This window comes from Cyanistes caeruleus, chromosome 3, assembly GCF_971803275.1.
Source record: "Cyanistes caeruleus chromosome 3, bCyaCae1.hap1.1, whole genome shotgun sequence".
NCBI lineage: Eukaryota > Metazoa > Chordata > Aves > Passeriformes > Paridae > Cyanistes > Cyanistes caeruleus.
The window spans coordinates 71,607,336-71,627,319 of record NC_141703.1 but is presented as its reverse complement, the minus strand read 5'-3'; the positions used below and the strand labels follow the sequence as shown (position 1 = coordinate 71,627,319).

General features: G+C 36.7%; 1 protein-coding gene across 8 annotated transcripts in view; it reads left to right on the top strand.

The window, feature by feature from the left end:
- IFT88 (intraflagellar transport 88) overlaps nucleotides 1-19,984 on the top strand; it is a 45,533-nt gene extending 25,549 nt beyond the window's left edge. For all 8 annotated transcript variants that reach the window (XM_086881887.1, XM_023919691.2, XM_086881886.1 and 5 more), the window contains 6 exons: nucleotides 1,710-1,762; nucleotides 2,277-2,342; nucleotides 4,053-4,159; nucleotides 9,824-9,878; nucleotides 18,222-18,317; nucleotides 19,001-19,984. In XM_086881887.1, coding sequence (XP_086738013.1) covers nucleotides 1,710-1,762; nucleotides 2,277-2,342; nucleotides 4,053-4,159; nucleotides 9,824-9,878; nucleotides 18,222-18,317; nucleotides 19,001-19,122 — 499 coding nt within the window. In that variant the 3' untranslated portion in view covers nucleotides 19,123-19,984. The remainder of the gene's footprint in view (nucleotides 1-1,709; nucleotides 1,763-2,276; nucleotides 2,343-4,052; nucleotides 4,160-9,823; nucleotides 9,879-18,221; nucleotides 18,318-19,000) is intronic.

Genomic DNA, 19,984 nt, shown 5'->3' with positions numbered 1-19,984 from the left:
GTTTAACTAAGGGTTAAAATGAAAAAAATAGAGAAAAACAGACTTCACTTAAATGGTAGTATTTTTATAAAGAAATAGAGAAGTAGATTAGACAAAAATACATGGGAGAAAGTTGACAGAAATCACAGTTCACAGGTTTGCCAGTATTCTTTTCCCTACAAATACTGGCCACCTTAAAAAAATCATATTTTAGTCAAGCTACAAGATTGCTTATGTTGGCATTCATGGCCTTCTAAGAAAATTTGGAAAGAAACAGCTGAGAATAAAAGAATTATTTCATAATCTTGTTTTGGCAAAGATTTAAATATTTTGTGCTTCATGACGCGCTCACTCCATGCATGAAGTATGTGGATTGGAAAGTACTTACGAAGAATTGGCATATTAAATCCTTCAGTATTATTTGTAATCTATCTGTAATACAGAAAAATTATTTCTCTGTGGGAAAGGATTTTTAGTATCAGATAACAGAGCCTAAATATTTTGCTGTTTATTTGGTATTAAAAATAGAGACTAGATATGCTAATTGGTAAATATGAATGTAAATATAAATTGCTACTAACTTTAAATAGATTTGCATTTTAAAATTATATCCTTATTTTAACTGTGAACAGCATTTTTAAAAATTTGTTTAGTGCTTTCAGTGTTTTAATCACAATAACTACTTTTTGAGTTGCATTCTAAGAGAAAATGTTAGACAATGAACTGGGAAACAGATTTTCACTATTTTATTTTTCCAAACATGCTTAAATTTGTCATTAATAAAGGAGTTAGTGCAGTTAGTACTTGCTGCTGACAATTTATCCTCTCTAGACTTTTCATACTGAACTGCAGAATAAATTCTATTATGGTGTGTGTTTAGCTGCCTTTCTATGCAGGAGACACATTCAGCTGAAACTAAAAAGGTGCAACATTTGTATTTCATGAACTTGCTTGGCAGCTACCTGGCAAACAGATTGCTTAGAGTTAAAAATGGCCTGTGCTATGATTAGAGAGAAAAACTGAAGAGGATAAGTAGAAAATTATTCTGAAAATGTTAAATTACAGTACCTTTTTGATATGCTGCTATTCAATTGTAAGCCACACGTGCAAAGTGCATTAGCTTATACTGTTAACATGAAAATTTCTTAATTTTCACATTATCTTAGTAAAAATGAGGAAAGAGTCCAACAGTTTTATTGTACATGCCCAAGCATCTCAAATATTTTCTCTGACCATACTGTCACCATTATGTGCTAAAGAGAGAAGTACAGGCAGCAGCTAGGACATCGAAGTGATAGCACAGAGAGGGAGCCAGAGTTCAAAGTTCTAAGTGGGGACTGTGCTTCCTGGCAGGAATCCCTTGGGCATGCATGGTACCCTAGTGGTGGGACCTCCTCAGAATACAATTTAGCATTTTGTTCCTTCCCCATTGCATGGTTCTGTATCTCTGACAAAGATTAGTGGCTCATATGTCAGGTCTGCTAATTGTGTCTGGGCACAGAAGCGTGAGCTGGAGAAAATCTCTAACATGGGACTGAAAAATGAGTGACATCAAATCCTGGAAACAGGTGCATGGTGCAGCAGTGTGAGCTGAGCAGGCTACATTCTTTCTAGGAATGCAACATGTTAGGTGAAAAATTGATTAATAGTTAAATAGTAGGTCTTTACCAGTGCTATGCAGAGTTTGCATAGTTTGGCAGCGTATGTGATTTTGTTTTATTTATATGCAGGCCAACACAAGTGAAGTGGCAGCTGATGGTTGCCAGTTGCTACAGGAGAAGCGGTAAGTTCTGTAACTCTTTTGTAATTGCTTGCAGGTTTGTTACATTTTTTTGTAATTCATTGGGGTTGTTCAGCTTGGAGAATAATAAGAGGGTTTTATAGGAAAGATGAAGACAAGCTGGGGTCTGCAGTTCCAGGTCATGGAGCAATGGTTTTAAACTGAAAAAGGCTAGACTCACACTGGGAATAAGGGAGAAATTCTTTATTGTGAGCATGATGAAACACTGGAACAATGGTGTCATAGAAGAAGGTCAGAAAGAAAAGCAAAATTCATGAACCTCCTCCTCATTAATTCTGTTATTTGCAGAGTAATTGGGACTGTTTTCAGATGTTCTTAATTTTTACTATCCGTTAATAAAGAATGCTAAGTTTGGTCTTATCAAATTTGGTCCTACAATATTAAATCATTTACTCAAACTGAAAAGATGAATTGATGTTAAGGTGTTCCAATTTCTCATCAAGTATTCTTTTTTATGTTTGAATATGTGGATAAGAGATGTTTGTTTTGTTTGCAGGCAACTACCAGAAAGCTCTGGAGAAATACAAAGTCATTCACAGGAAATTCCCAGAGAATGTTGAATGTAAGTTGTTTCATTCCATGGTGTAACTATCAAAGAAAACTTTGTTACCTTGAATAGGTGTATTAGTAATCACATGATTTATTTTTCATATGAAAATACTTTCACTAATGAACATTTTTATCCATTTGAATTCTCATGTTTTTTGTGACAACACTGACGGGTGATGTAAGAAATACAAGGGTAATGCTGAAGAAGAGCAATGAAAGTAAACTTTAGCTGAGTTGCATTGGATGAGTTCTTTCTCGTGCATACGTCCTAGATTTTATAACTGTTATTTATTTAATCTTTCTTATGAAAAATATATGTATTTGTACTTCTAATTCCTGCTAGTTGAAACTTCTGCTACAAATTTCTGGATATGAGAAAATTTTATTGCTAAGTTTTATCAAAGTCAGGGTTTCCAAAAAAAACATAGAGGGTAAGATTTTGTTGCTGGGTTTTTAACTGTAGTTTGTCACCCAGTCTCTGAAAAATCCACTGAGGATTTCCAAGTAAACTACAGGAAACACAACTTGGAAGAGTAAAATATTTTGCAAAATCAGTCACACCTGTACTCTAAATAAAAAAAGCCCTGTAGAAAATAAGGGTTGTCAGTGGTTATGTAAACATTTTCTTCCATCCCACACTGTGCCTCACAAATTCCAAAATACAAGGTTGTCGCCAACAAGTCTGTGCTTTCAGATGCAATGTGGGAAGAACATTCATTGTACTTTATTTTAAAATCATATCGTTCTGCTTTAACAAATTTATTGCTTTTTTAAAGAGGAATCACAACTCTCTTGCACAAGTGAAATTCAGTACTGTGACTCCTCAAAGTTATAAGCAAAATATCATGTTCATGTTGGTCACACATATTTCAGAGGAGCATTTAGTATTTTTAGAAATGCAAATATGCTTCTGAACGTAGTTTCTACAGATTTCACAGATGGAGGCAGGAGTTAGGCAAGAGATTAATTGATTTAAGTTTGCTGCTGATGAAACAATGGTTCTTCCCTCATCCCTCCCTGATCTTGGGCTTCCTAAACCAGAAGAAAACTAACTTCACACAACATGAAGTAATATATTTGTGAAAGCAGTCTGGAGTGAATGGATCATGTCCTGCTTGTTTCTGCTTCAGTTCTTTGAAAGGAATGTTGACAAACACATAGGTATACCAGCAGTGCTTTCAGAGTTTGGTAGAGTGTCTCAGGAGAATGTTTCTTAGGGATTCTTTTAGTTCAATCATACAGTTACAGTTGATTTTCATGTCAGCTTTGTTGGGGTTTTTGATTCTATAAATATTATTCTTTAAAAAATCAACTACAGCCAGAGGAAAAAACCATTTTGACTCACTTGGCATTTGCAAAATTGTTATCAATAAAATTCTCTTGATAGGAGCTCTTCAGTAACATCTTAGTATCATTTCTGTGCTTTCCAGCTTCCAAAATATTTTGCAAATGTCAAGAGTTCTGAGCTAAATTAGTTAGTCTGCCTTTTGCCTTCCATATATACCAATGGTATTTGTACTGTTCATGGATGCAGACACAGAAAATGTTGAATTGCTTGCAAAATATCACGACTTGTATGATGATACTGGACTGGAGTCACCCTCTTTGCAGTTATTTGCACTGTTTGCCATTCTGCAAACAGAATATCCAGTTCTGTCAGGGTGCACTTGTAGTTTGACCTGCTTGTAAGTCTCTTTTTAACAATGCTTTGCTTTCCAATTAGGCCTCAGATTTTTAGTTCGTCTCTGCACAGACATGGGGCTGAAAGAAGTGCAGGAATATATAACAAAGCTCAAGAAAGCAGAAAAATTAAAAGAAATTAGAGAACAGGTAAGTTTGTTTATCTGTGTATCAGATGTAGATGTAGCTGAAGTAGTTTTTATGATACTTCAAGATAAAATGCATTGTTAACTTCGTGGTTTACAGAGGCTTATGTTTTGGGGGTTTGGGAGGATTAGTTTTATATTTCTGGTCAGTCTTGCATCTGTCTGAATAGTTTCTGAGCACCAGATTTTCTGTGATTTTTGAATATTAGTGAAAGATTGGACTATGTGGACATGATGGGAATGCCGGAGCCACTTGCATAATTCGCATAAGTCTGTGGAATGTCGTCTTTCCTACTTACTTGCCAGATTTTATTTTATACTTTAGTGTATTCATGAGCCAAGTAATAATGCAGCTATAGGGAGAGTTGGGAAGCCTAAGAATTTGTCCATGTAGAAGAACTCCTTTTTTTCTAATATACAAAACTGCAGCACTGACATATTATATAGGTAGAAGTAAACTATTCACGTGAGTGCCAATTTTTAAACTTAAAAAAAATAAAAAAATTGCATGGAAAAGTAACAGTCTGTGAAAGGTATGAGATCATAACTTGTGTTCTGTTCAGAAGAGTGAGCTCACGTTTGTGTGTGTGTGTGCACTCGTGCATTGTTTTCTTGCTATTCTGGTGATAAATAAGATTTTAAAATTAAAAACAGCTGCTTATTTGAAAAGCATTATCCTGTTGAAGTGCAGAGTATTCAAGCTTGCTTTGTTTGTTCAGAGAACTGCCTCAAAGCTGCATAGTCACATTAGGATACATTAAGTCTTAACTAATTTACTTTGCTCTCAGTAACACTTCCTGGTCCCCTTTGATGCCAGATTATGTGCACATACATCTTTAGGTACTTCTGCTGAAGTTCTGGGAAGCCTGAGTATACACACTGAGTATGAACACTAGGACACTTTAAAAATGAAGCTCACAGGAGGAAACACTGACTGAAGGATTCCAGCTTCATGCTACAACCATACTTTGTTTGAGGGGCTAGCTGAAGTGTACTGACTGGGTTTTTCAGTAAGTGTAAAATTCAAAGCACTTGGGAAAATGGACAAAAGAAAGCAGTCCACAGCTGTAGTGTGATTGATATTCCTCCTTGTCTCCCCATAATTGTATCAGTAAGCAAAACAGATGACCAGGAATAATGTTCCTATTCTGCAAAACTCACAATTAAGAGATTCACTGAAGTGTGTTAAACAGGCTTTGCATGGTTTCTTATTACTTCAAGACATTGATATACATACTTGGTTGCAGTAACTTTCAATACCTCAGTGCTTTACTTGAGAAAGCTCAGCAACAAAACCAGTTAAAAGTGGATTATTTTATAATTTATTAGAGAGAGGGAGGTCCCTGGAGAAGGAAAGGCTGTTTCCTTGCACATAATTCTGGCCTTTTTGTTACGCTGAAGGCATTAATTATAGATGGGCAAATGTCAAAGACATTAAGGAAAACACTTCTTTTCTTTAATAAAGTTAATATTTGAGTACAATTTTTAAAAAAAACTAAAATTGTCATATCTCTTTGTTTTTTTCTTATGGGAAACAAGAGCTTTCCCAAACACATTTCTATATTTTTTGCTGAGGAAAAGGCTACGGACAGAATATTTAAAAGTTTAAATCCTCCAAGTAACTTAAGATTTTAGGAACAGAAAACTTACGTTTTAATTATGGGGTTCTTTTCATTCTGACTTCTTTGTGTTAAGGGAATTAATTAAGTCATACCTGAATGACAAAAGTATCAGTGGGATCTAACACAGACTCCTGGTTGCACAAGTTATTGCACAGTTGGTTTAGACTGTTCAGACTTTAACAGTGATCATAATTCAGCCGTGATGTGGGAAGGTCCCTCTGTGTCTTGCATTTCAATATTCCTGTTCAAGAGTCATATATCCTGTCACAGCATCAACCTTGCAGAGCAGGGTCATGGAATGGTTTAGGTTGAAAGGAACATTTAAAGATTACCTGGTTTCAACCCCCTGCTGTAGATGGGGAAACCTTCCACTGTCAGGTTGTTCAAAGCTCCATCAAACCTGACTTTGAACATTTCCAGGATGGGCAGCCACAGCTTCTCTGGGAAACCTGTTCCAGTGTCCTACCATCCTCGACACATTTTTTTCTCCTCTACCTTTTTTTCAGTTTAAAGCCATTTCTCCTTGTCCTGTCACCACAAGCCTTAGTAAAAAGTCTGTCCCCGTCTTTCTTTTAAGATCCGTTTAAGTATTGAAAGGCCACAATTTCAATTTTTCCAATTTTTCCAATATTTCAATCAATATTTACCCAGAGTCTGCTCTTCTCCAGCTGAACAACTTCAACCCTCTCAGCCTGTCTTTCTGGAGAAGTGCTTCAGCTTTCTTTTCTTCTTCATGGCCTCTGGGCCCTCTCCAATAGGTCCATGTCCTTACACTTGATACCCCAGAACTGGACACACAACTCTGAGGTCTCAAGAGAACAGAGTAGAGTAGACCTGTCTGGAACAGATAAGTGTCTATGATGGCACTTTTAATTAGTCAAAGCTTTAAGGTAGATCTGCTCAAATATTTCCTCTAGTGTGTTACCCAGAAAAATAATAAATCCAGCCTTTTGAATAAGCCTGATTGTATTGTAATTTAAGCTAAACCAATTTTCATTTAAGCAGATGAAATGCAGTAAGTTCAAAAAACCCAAACAAACCCACACAAACACTCCTCTTGCCTTTTTGCCCTCTAAAAGCCACTGTCAAAAATAAAACAAGTTTCTTATCAGTTCTGTCAGCTTCATTCCTGCAGACAGGCCAGTATTTCCAGCCTGAGTAAGCTCTGAATGGGAGCAAAATTCTGCCCCTGTGGTTCCAAGTATACTCTCTTCAGAACCTCTGAAGTCTGATGAGTTGCTTTCTGCTCCGTCTTGCAGCTGCTTGTCTTGGTGGGACATGCTCCCAGCTCCTTCTTCTGGCTTTCTCCTCTGCCACACTCTGAAAACTTTCCAAGTTCCTCCCAGAGGAAAGGAATAACTTCTGCCCCCAGGGAACCCACTGACACAGTTTTCTTAAAAATGAACACTGGTAAAGTTGGTAAAGGAGCAAAGACTCTAAGAAAAGATGTTTCAGGACATGCTGTGATTCAGTATGCAGCTGTCCTGCATTAATAGTGGAGTGACTACATCACATCTCTGCATCAGTGCTGTCTTGCAAACAATAGCCCTGCAGATCCTTCTTTTGCTGTTAATGTTACATCTGGGTTCCCATCCTCTGGTTTTGGGTTTGGGAAGGTTTTTTTTGTTTGTTTCTTCGTTGGGGGTGTGTGTGTGTGTGATTTTTAGTCTTCTCTCTGCCATGTGGCTTTGGAAACTACTAGAGTATTTTTTCCAAAGTTCCTTCTGTCATCCATGACCATACAGTCATAAACTATTTTCTAGTTCTAAAATTACCAAAATTTAATATTTCACCATCTAAGTTTCCAATAGGAATACTGGTTTCAGTTAGCAGTACCAGATAGAATTCGATTCCTGCTCCCAATTTTAGACTGGCCCTTGACTTCTCAATTACACCCAGTGAAGACAAAATAGGTAAAATGCTAGTGTAGTATACCTGCATTTCACAGTCTGCACACACACTTTGTCTTCCTGTAGAAATTCATCAAAATTTTCTATTTTGGCATTGTTTTTCCGGAATAAGTATATCCACATGGAGTTTATACCAAAATAAATATTCTGGAGTACTTATTTCCCTCAGCTCTCAAATATGGACAAGTTGTTAAATACTTCCAGCCAAGAATCTGGGAACATCTGTGGAGTTCATTCCCTGTAGAAATTTTTCTCCCTGCTTCTCACAGCATTTAATTTTTACTGCAACCTTCATACGTTGGAACGTTTGGCGGGAGGGACGGTGGGAGGGGGGCTGGTGTTTTTGGTTTTGTTTGTTTGCCTGGGTTTTTTTTTACTGCATTAGTCTTCCTTTTCCATGTTTCACTCTAAAAAAGACAGGTAATAGTGTAAAAGTTCACAGAGCCTCCTTGGCACTGCTGTGTGCACACATTACTATTTATTTCCATTAAGTGAGCTTAATGACTGAGAACGGGGCTCGTGGGGTGTGGTGAGAAGCAGTGATGAGAGGTGCAAATGCTGGAGGGGCCTTACTGCCTTTGCCTTCAGGCATCCACATCTGGGCTAACCATCCTAAATGTCTTTTGCAGTCATAGGAGAAGTAAGCATTTTTAGGGTGGAAACCTATTTTGAATGTCTGCTTTTAGTGTGGGATTACTTGCAAACTACTCACTTGGAATTTTACAGGAGTTATTCATATGTTTAAGCTGTAGTTCTTATGTAATATTCTGGGAGGAAAGTCCTGGGATGTAAATGCCAAGAGGGCACTATCACATAGGGATTGCTTCCCTTGGGCAGACTGAAGCTCAGCTTCTGCTGTCAGACTTGCTGTCAGTCATTCAACAGCTGGAGAGTCTGGATAGACTTCCTGAAGGATTGATATATATGCTACTTCACTGGGCTGTGAAAAGGATATATAATCCAAAATTCAGAGAACATATTTTAGACTTGAGGATTTCCCAAAACAAATATAAAAGTGTGAGAAAATCTGGTCCCAGACTGAATTGCTCCAAGACCAGTCCTGGTTTCACACTAGGCTCAATGCTTTCCTGTCTGACTCCTGTGGGTTTTGATTTAAGAGTTCTTCCTTTTTCTGTTGGCATGAATCTTGGAAGTTCTTTCACTTCTTTGGTATCATTCCAACTTTGCCAGACTTCATGATATTTTTCTGGTGAAAAATGAGTGAAGTTACAGTAATTTACCTGAAGACATGATGTGTTAATCAGATCCTGAATTCATATTTTGAAATAAGATGCAGAGATACTTTATTTATAGCTGAGTGCTTTAAACATCAAGTTTTGTACTTACCTGTCAAAAAGTCCTTCACTGAGGTGTCCCTTCTTATAACTGACAAGATGTATGCATAAGAAATTCGGTGTTTTGCCAGAAGATCTGTCTGCCATGTCATATGAAGGTATTGCTTTGGTAAACTGTTAAAGTTTTCAAATAACACTCAAAAAAAACACAGCTGGGAGATGTTTATGGTACCTTCCCTTATGCAAGAGAACTGACTTTTTAAACATAGCTTTTAAAGTATTTACCTTCACCTTTATCTTGCATTTAACACTCAACAGCAAATTAAATTTTGCTGTGAAATACAGTTCTGTGCCAAAAATTCAAAATCCAAGATCCATAGGGTGAATAGTTCTTTTTATAGATTCCTCCACTTCTTCCTTTTGAGTCTTTACAATAATAAAATGCTTGTGGGATTTACAAGATGTTAATGGGCAGAGGCTACTTTGAACTCAGGCAAGGAGAGCTGTGTTGCCTGTTTTTTCAGCTGTATTTTACAAAGAAACATCTGAGCTATTTTTATGCACATTCCTTGTATAAATTCTATCTGAAGAAAAATAATTTTTGATATAGTTTATTTGAATTTCACAGAACTCTTGTTTTATGTAAACATTGGATTTAACCCTGATTTTAAGGACAATTTTTTGTGTTGAGAAACAAGCTTTAGTAGTTACAGTCTAGTTTAACATCCTTCTACTGTTTTATTAATAAACTGAGTTGAAATTTCAATAATTTTCTCTAATAGATATTACTAAATGGGTTTTTTTGTTCTGTTCTTCTTAAACCTTTTCCACTGTTCTGCAGCGCATTAAATCTGGCAGAGATGGCAGTGCACGTAGCCGCAGAGAAGGAAGTGGTGGTAAGTAGTCAGGGCCTCTGTTTAAATATCAGTTTTGACAGGATCCTGAAGAAAACAGATTTTCTGAAGGTGTTTGTAAAGCCTCTCATCCTGAAATGCATGCAAATATGCACTGAGTAATATGTAAGTACTTCACAAATTTTGTTTCATACTTTTTGATTTTTCTCATTGCTCTATGAAATCACAACTGGTACAGTTGTTTTGTACAGCATGGATTTGGTCCAACATTTGTGTTTCATATACAGATCTTAGTTTATTCCTAAAGCTAAATTTCTGATTGTTTTCAGTACTGTGGACTTGAGTGTTTTTATCCCATTAACTTGGTATTTGAACATTTTTAACTTTGGAATATTTACTAGAAGGAATCATTTGTTATAACAAACCAGAACACATAAGTCATGGGAAATAGGAATTCATTGTTTCTTTATTTAACATGAAGGAAAGGGAATTTCGTGGCCACTATGTAATCTGCAATGTTAGGTGTTTGTTAACACCAAGTTCAGCAGATTGTTCTGTGCAGCCAACTCTGTAATAAGGATAATATACCCTTTCCTATATGAGCTCATCCTTCCCCTTTTCTCTGTATAGCAGAACCAGAGTTCTGGAGTTTCCCTACAAGAAAGCTCACTCTCTGGCTATTCAGTCTCCCTGCTTCTGTAGATTTACAGTGCTGATTTCCATAAATATAAACTCTTCCAGTGTAAGTCAGGAAACTGCCCTGTTCTGTCTTTTCTGCACTAGGTAGCCTGCATATTGCAGGGCTGATGATTTTTCCCTCTCATTATTAAATCCATAGGAAACTAGCAGACTTCAGGCTACTTCAGCCACCCACAAAAAAAAAAAATAAAAAAATAAAAAAAATGCATATTTTGACCAAAAAGAAAATGGTTTGTTTGTATCCTGCCTTTTGCTTATCTTGATATCAATGGGTTTCCTTACAAGATATTCCCTATGAATTCTTGCCTCTCTTCCCTTCCTTTTACAGTGAAATAATTTATGATGTTTTTTCTTCTTTGGTAATTTTATTTCTCCACCTACATAGCAGATATATGCAAATTCTATAGGGTCATGAAAAGTCATGGCAATTACTAATGTAATCTGAAGATGACTTTAGAATGCTGTTATATTTACAAAGACTGCTTCCATGGATTTTCTGAAGGTTAAGAGTGAGTGTTAGGTGCTTGATAGAGATCTCATTCCTTTTTCAGCTCAGTAGTTACACTAGAGAAGCTTTTAAATAATTTCTTGATGTGTGGAAGAAACAACCATTCGCCTAGGATTGAATTTTACCTGTTCTGGGCCTCAGGCCAAAGATATTCTTTATTTAAGTAACAGAGTGGTATGGAAGAGGATGGAGATTTTCTGGGCTCTCCTTTGTTACATAAACCCTGTGATCAGGCAGCCAGCTGGAGGTGCCAGACAAACAGCAGTGTGAGACAGGATTGGTGCCTGTTCTCTGTCATAAAGTGGAATCCATTTCGGCATACAACAAGTAGAAATGAACAGCAGCATTGGTGGCAGGCAGGGGCATTTACAGCTGTGCAAAACTTCTCATCAGGTGTGTAGGGAAGTGGTACAAAGGCTCTCTTTTCTTCCAGCGCTATTTTGTAATTATCCCCACCCTCATTAGGGAAAAAGGGGTATGTTTCAGGAGGGAGAGAGTCAGTTATTCAGCAAAAGAAGATATACATAAGGCTCATGATGAAAGGATGCTAAGACAACATAAATCCCCCAAAGTACCAGTTTGTCAGTATTTCTTTCAAAGTAGAAATCCATATAGAAATCCAACTTCCATAGAAGTATCTATGGAAAGTTGTCTTTTTTTTTTTTTTTTTTTAATTTTAAAGAAATAAGGAAGAGGATGAGAGGTTAAGAAGGATCAGCATTGACCTAGAATTTTCCCTATCAGTAATTCTTAGATTGTTGAGTTCAAGATATTGTGTCAAATATATGAAAGAGTAGAAAAAACAGAGTTTGGGAACAAGTTTGTATAAGAGCATGTTTGAGAAGTCTCCACTATACAAATTCTGTGCCAAAGATTCAGCCTTTCTGGAAATGACTCGGCAAACAAGCAGAGGTACAAAGAAGGTCCTGTACTGAGCCTAGAGTTAACTTCCTGCTGGGATTCTTAATTAAAAGTTGTGGTAAGCTGTACTACTTATATGTATTTTTAGAATGAGTCAAAGGCACTGGGTACATTTTAACTGGTAATGTTGGCTCTGGGGAGCCTTATCAAGTAAAGAAATGTGACACTCACAGCATCAGATGTTAAGGACTGTGTTGTATTTTGTCCACATTGTACTGAGGATGACTAAGAGGAGCACCCAAACATTTTATTTTGTCCAATGCTTGACTTTGTTCACCTGGGTTATGAGGTGTAATTTGTAGTTTCATAAATTTCTGTGCATGGCCTGTGTGAAGACATGTTTGAAATATAAACATGGGCTATTTTATTTCATAATATTAGTGTGCTTTTGATAAATTAATGATTTCAAAAGGAAAGAAAAAACCCACATTTGTATACATTTTAAGGTTAGTCTTTTCCAGTGGTGTTGCCAAGACCAAAAGGAATCATTTTCCTACACTGTATGAGGGATTTGCCATCATTACTGAACCCAGCGAAGCATGGAATCCTCCTCAGTTTAGTACTTACTAGCAAAATTAAAGTACTTACTAGCTCACTGAAGTCTTGCATTCCAAATATTTTAGGTATGATGCCTGTTTTCTTTCTTTCCTCTTACCAGCTCACTGTCCCTGTACTTGTTAGCATCCCTAAGTGATTTTCTTCTCTAAAAGTACTTGGTCCCTATATAGTTATTTATATTTAGAGTATTAATAATCCAGGTTTCCTTGTTTTAGTAAATATGATCAAAAATTGCTTTTAAAGAGGAAGCTAAGAAGAAAGAGAACTATGGCAGCAAGGTTTGTACTTCATAGGGCATCCAGTACTTTGCCAATATAAATTAAAATACAAGGTATATGAGATGCACCAAAGGACAGTTTCAGCAATGTGATTGGTCTGTGTATGAATGGTAGACAGAATGGAAACAGAGGGACCAAGAAAACTGATGTTTATGTCAGTATCTGTTAAAGTCTGCTCTTGTCTTGAGAGAAAGATAAGCATTAAATCTAAAATCCCTACCCAAAATTGAACACATTTGTCACTCAGTTATAAAAAGTGAAATTTTCTTCTCCCCACAACTGTCAGATTTATGGTTTTCAATCTTACTTGGATTATGTTGGAAGCAAATGCCATTGATAGAGTCCTGTTAAAATTACTATTTTTAATTTTAAAAAGGAGAAAAACAACCCAAAACCACAGCACCATGAAACCTTGAATGGAGATAACAGTACATCTGAGTTTAGGCAGTTCTCCAAGATTTTCTTTCCAGTAATCTTTTCTTGTTTTCATACTCACTTTTTTGTGTTTTGCAAATACAGGATTGTAACCTCCAGAGTTTAGCAGCTGATGCACTGTGGCTTTTACTGCCATAAGGGATTTTTCCTGTTTAATAGCATCATGCCTTTATATGTGTAGATAAGGCAAAGTATGACGTAAAGGAATCCATTCCCATGGCAGTGTTTACTTGGTTTCTGCCTTTGCCCAGCTCTCTGAATGGGGAGTTTTGTGCTGGATGAGAGGAGCCATGCAGTCTCGGACAGGAGCCCAAAGAAGCAGTGTTGAATTCAATAGATGAAAGGCTGAGTACTTTACATTCTCCTTGTTACCTAGGCCTGTCAGGATGAATTTGGAAAATAAACCACATGGGAATAATTTAGGTGTCTTTTCCCTTTTTCATTTCACTGATGACCGTGTCAGTTTGACCATCCCCAAAGATTTCCCATATTAAAACACCCTCCCAGAGGGACCTCCTTATATATTACAGAAATATGTTTTAGATGTTAGAGCTGTGGGCATCCCAGGTAATCCTGACTGTGATAAAGACAAGAGATTTTCTTGTTACCCTGCAGCCAGGACACAACAATAATTTATATTTGCTAGGCTTTGTGTGCCTGTTGATGCCTCATTAATTACAAGTCATTGTGGGATGATTCCGTTGGCTGTGTGTGCAAAATAGAAAAAAGTTTTCTTAATTAATGGAGAAGGGGAAATCTGTTGAAATGAAGAGAATGTCTTAATCTGCTTTCTGCTCTGAACTAAGGCGTTAGCTGAACTGACACACCACAAACCATTTTCATTCAACAGAATTTCAAATCAAAAGGAACAGCAGCAAAGTTATAAATTGCATCTACTTCCCATGCTGTTTCATAGTTTTAATATATTATTCTGCCTTCTGTACTGAACTTACTCTTCTCTTTGCTCAAACCAATGCCCATTCATCCCAAATATGAAAGATACACAGAGCTGCACTTAAAACACATTCTGGATTTAGTGGAGCATTAGCCCACTGTGCTCTTTGTTACATAAACATTTTACAGAGGAGGTAGATTACTAAACAATCTTACCTTTGATGTCTTTTCTTGATGAGTAAAATAGTACTAAAATTTCTAATTTACGTCCTTTGTGATACTGGAGGAATTTCCAATGCAGTAGTCTCGTTCCTGTAATTGCAACTATTCCCCTAAAAATTCCCCTAAAAAAAAAAATACAAATACAATGGATTTCTAGGCTTGAAGTACACACAGGTATCATGACACAGGAAGTACAGAAGCACATAAAAAAATTGAGAATCTTTTTTGCTAGCTATCACTACTTAAAGTAGGACTACTAAAAAATAGGATTATTTTTGCAGTATGTTGCATTATTCATTGTTCTGCCATTTAAAATTGGCCATTTTTAAAAACTAGATTTTATATTTTGATTCTTTTTTATTCCCATCCAAATTCTCTGTGAAGAAATTAGTTCAAATCAGTTTATGTAAGACATTGAACAAATCTAAATGAATGAAACAATTCTAATAGAATAATTTAATCATCCTAAATATAATAATATGACCATGACTTTTAAACAGATGAGAGGAAGGAATGCACTGTAAAAGATATCGGCATGCAGAGTGTATTATTTATGTCTTTGTGTGCATAGTCCTCAGTAAAGGCTGCTGAACACAGACTGCAAGGGAAAGGTAATGTCAGCATGATAATCCAAATCTCAAGTATAATGATTTTACAGAGTAAATGCATTTATAAATCAGATTAAAAAAATATATTGACCAGCTCTGCTTAATCGATTCCTGTTGCTTTTTCAACTGAAATCTGGAGCCACGTTCCTGCGGTCAGTTCTTGTGTAGGCGTCCACGTTGTCACCCCAAAGTGAGTACAGTGGGGATGGCCTCCACATGAACTACAGTAATAGCTTATGTGGTAAAAGCCCAATAAGTTAATAAATAAGGACTGCAGATATTGTTGCAGTGAAGGTTTCCTTAGATGCAGAGAGCAATTTAGTTTAGTGGTGGTCTTCCATTATTCAACAGCTGCTTTGAATTAGGAGCAGGTGTTTGTACAGTTAATACAGTAATACAGAGAGAATTAATTTGCAGTTTCAGAAATATCTACCTGTAGTCCTCTGATTGTAGGTGCAGACAGATTTCAACACTCAAAGCTGTGCTTTTAGTAGAGAAAAACTACAAATGAAGCTTTTCATCCAGAGTCACACTGTTAGCTTTGTTTTCTTCTCCATATTCTCCAATTTCAATGAAAGTTGATTTCATTCCCATAATTCAAAATGTATATAAATGTATATAGAATCATTTTCTAGATGGGGTGAGAGCAGCAAAGAATGATGACTAGAAATTTTAAAACATGACTCCACAAACATGCATGTCTGTGACAAAATGCTTTAAAAACTACTCCTTCCCTGAAGTTCTCTTCACTGTAGGATACCAAAATCCTGAAGTCTGTATTGCAAGCTTATATTCCTTAACATTGCCAAGTTACGTGTGAATGTATACTGAAGATGAGATTTAGACTTCTGGCAGATCATGTTATATGGTCAACAAAATTTTTAATAGCTGCAATATTGGCATCCAAACCCTTATCCCATGGCAAGTGTCAAGCAAAGCTTATCCCAAATGGCTCAACAGCTAGGACATTCAGCTGGAGCTGTGGGTTTGAACTTGCTCAGGTTTAAGAAATCATTGAAGCCAGACCTCCCACTTCCTGAGCTTCTGTCTGACATATCCATGTAATGCAGATGATATCAAGCACCTCTTACTTTCTTCTGGGTGCACTTTAAAATGAAAGGTACTCCTCTTCCTCATCTTCAGGTGTGCCCAGAGCATATTGCAGTCCAGAGACTTGATGTGGATTTGCATATTAGCCTAATTAAAGCTAAATGTGAAGAACTAACCAGAAGGGTTGTTAACCTTCCCTCCACTCTTGATAGATATAATGCTCCTACAGAAGTAAGGTGAGCAGTGTTACTTTGCTGATCTACCTGAGAAGTTTTCAGTAAATTACTTTTAAATGTACCTAATAAGACTTAAGGATCCTAGAACATCTAAAGAATCTAAAGAAGCCTCTGTTTTCAATTGTATTTTTTTAGGGCAGTAAGATGTGCAGGTAACTAGTGAGTATTATGATGATCCCACACAGTTTGGTTTGTCTACCATCTTTATTTTCCTTCTTTCACTTTATATAGTCTTTCACCTTCCTCTGGTAGTATCACTAACACCCATGTGTTTTCCTCCTTCGCAGTTGAAAACATTTGTTATCCCATTTTCCTCCTCTTTTATTTTCATTACATGCAGTTCTTCCTTTCTGGGACCAACCAATTAAACCTGTGGAGTCTCTTTGACTAGTTCAGTCTTCTCCTAGTGTAGTCTGCTATATTGTTCCTGTGTTTGCATCTCTTTACTGCTCCTTACAACTTCATTTATCATCTTAAAAATTACTTGTTTTCCATTATGCAAGACTGTGCCTATTTCTATCCTGCTCTTTTTCTCATTGATTATTTGTATTTCCTTCAAAATATTTTCATCCACACCATCTTTGAGGCCCAGCTCTCACCTTGTTGCACAGGCCTGTCCAGAGCCAACTGAAGTCAAGGGGAGGCCCTTCTGTAATGTCACAGCCCTTTGGTTGAGTTCCTCTCCAGGAAAACTCATTGTTTCCTCCCAGTTTCTTCAAATCCTTCAAGTATTCACCTCTTTCATGAAACCTGTCAGTGAGAATCGGTCCAAGGGAAGTGTTTGTACATGAAAATACATATTCCTTGCTTTGAAATTTCAACTGTAATGATACGTGACTGTATGTGTTAGATTTTTCTTGGAGCAGAGACATTTTCCTATATAGGGGTAAGCAAACAGAGGTCTGTGGTAATATTTATAGAGAGATAAAGGTTTGTCATCTTGGTAGAATTTTTGGGGGTTTGGGTTTTTTTTTTCCTTTTAATTATAATAATATCTATTAAAATAACACTTGTAGTAATTAAGACAATGGAAATGTGTTGCCAAGTCCAGATTTTGTAATTAATGTTTACTGAATGAAACCTGTTTTTCCTCCTTACAGATGGAAGACTTTTATTTCCCACATTGTTTGGTGTTGTAAATGAACATGTCTCTATTTGGCTGCACATCCTGCCTTGTAAATATACCAAGTCAAACTCAAAATGTTTTCTCCCAGGAGAAAAAAATATTGCATAAAAATTTGTTGTAGCAGATGAGATTGAAAGCTTGCCACGAATGTGAAAAAGAGATTCAGAGGTGAACAGAATATTTAAAGTGTCTGGAATACTGCTGTGGCAGGAGAATGTTAATCTGATGTTGTCTGGGCAGGAGGCAGCCCTTGGAGCCGACACATTCCTTGGGGCCCTGCTGCAAACTGAGCTGCCAGCACAGTGTTTACAGCGAGGTGCAGGGCCAGCATGGTCTGTACACATGAGCTTTGCCTGCCTGCCACGCAGACAGCACATGGCAAATATACTCTTCTAATTAAAAGCAAACTTAGTGTTGCATTTAACCTTGACAGTATTGAGCAGGTGGATCACACTGATGTATTAGTAAGCACACAAACATAGGAAATGTCCTGTGTACATTGTGACAGTGTTTATATTTATCATGCTTATTTTAACTCCAAAATGTGACTGTAATTTATAAGCAACTGAAATGTCAGCATTCGAAGCAGAAATATTTTAATGTGTTTACTCCAAAGTCATAAGGCTGTATATACTTTTTAAAAAACATTAACACACACACTTGTGTGGACACAGTGTCTGCTGTGTTTTAAAGACCACTATTACAAATGAGTACTGTGTCTGTCATGAAAGGATGGTTTCATCCAAGTCTGGTTTGACAGATAGTAGTAGCTGAATTGATGTTTTTCTTGCATCGTGGTTTCACAGAACATAACAGCATGTTATCTGTCTTTTTTTTTTCTGTTCCCCAGATAGTGGTGGTACCAAAGGGGAAAGACTGAGTGCCAAACTAAAAGCTCTGCCTGGAGCAAGTGAACCCTATGAAAGTAGCAGCAGTAAAGAAATAGGCAAGTGGACATCTTACACCTTTTTTACTTTCATGGTCCTCAGGGAGAGGAGAAATAAGGAGAAAGGAAAAAAAAAAAGTTGTTGGAAGAGTATGTAAAATTAGATAATTGGGGAGATATTTTCCCATGAAAATGAGGCTTTTGCTTCATTGTTCAGAGCTCACTATAAAGTAATTGTAAATATTAAGAAATGTGGCCCATGTTAATATAACTTTCCATATCTGTCTGCTGCACCATTTAAGTCAGTTCTTGCCATTCTGCAGTCATAGGTTCTTCAATAGGACTGAATTTTCAAAGGGGTTTAAAAACCCAAATCCATATCAAATGTGGTACTTTCTAAAAAGCCATTCCTCAAACAAGTCATCAGTCTTACTGTTCCTTGCATGTTTCTAAAGTCTTTTTCTCACTGTAGTATAATAAGAGAAATTTATTTAGAAAAAACAAACCCAAAAGGCTTCCATCAGTAGAACTCAGGAACTTTGCTCTTGTGCCCTGCCTCTGCTCCTGAATGCAGTGTTTTGTTCTCCTTCAGCGTTCATATGCTCTTTCTTGTCTGCATTTCAAAGACACAGATGTGTACTGCTAAATCCTAATCTTGTGTTTGATTTTGTATGTTTAAAACCAGCTAAAGTTAAAACTAAAATAGTTTGTAACTGTTTCACATGTATTTATTTAAACCCTAGATGCCTCCTACGCAGATCCACTTGGCCCGCAACCAGAAAGACCAAAAACAGCAGCAAGAAAAAGAGCAGAGGAAGATGATTTTGCTGATGAAGAACTAGGAGAGGATCTGCTTCCAGAATAGCATATGGGCCACTCATCATTTTTTTAATCCTTGTAAAAGTTTTAGCTGAAAAACTTTTTCATTCATAATGATTTTGTACTGGATTTTTATAAACTGTTTGTGAAATACTTTGAACATGTGGTACCTTATGTTAAAAACATAGATTTGTAATTGCAGCGTCTTCTGTGATTGATTAAAAGAATAATGGTGAGGTTATTTTACTCATGCATATACATTGTAAGCTGTATCAAATGTATCAAATGTGTAAAGCTTTTGCTTTCAGAGATAAATATGATGATAATAAGAAACAGAGAAGCCTCTAAAATTTCATCTTTCAATGCAGAATACCTCGAAGCAATGCTTGTAAAATTGAAAATCCCACATCCTTCATCTAAAACCAGAATATATTTAAGTCCTGTGAACTGACCTAAAAATGCTGGGTATAACCTTGGTCTTCCTTAAGGTCCCAATCCAGCAAATCACTTTGCACTGATACCAAAGAAAGCATCTTAATTTTAGTGTACACTTAGATGAGCCAGGACCATTTTGCAGTCTCTTGGCAAAATGTCCTTATTTTTGTTTTTTTTTATTTTGAGTGGTCAGAGCTGTCAGGATTTCAGCCTAGTTTGTTCAGAGTTGCTAATTAGGTTGCAGCTTTTGAGTCTCACGTTGGAGGCTGTGGCACCGACCACACAGTGGTAGTTTTCTACAGCCTGAGTATGGGCAAAGAAGTCAGTTACAGAAATCACCATTTTGCTTATGAACTGAACAAGTTTGATCTGAGGTTACTGAGACGTTAAATTCCTGTAGTAGGAATCACTTTGGGGAGATGAAAAACATTAGTCAGGTGTTCAGAATTTCCTAATAAATACTTGGAAAACTA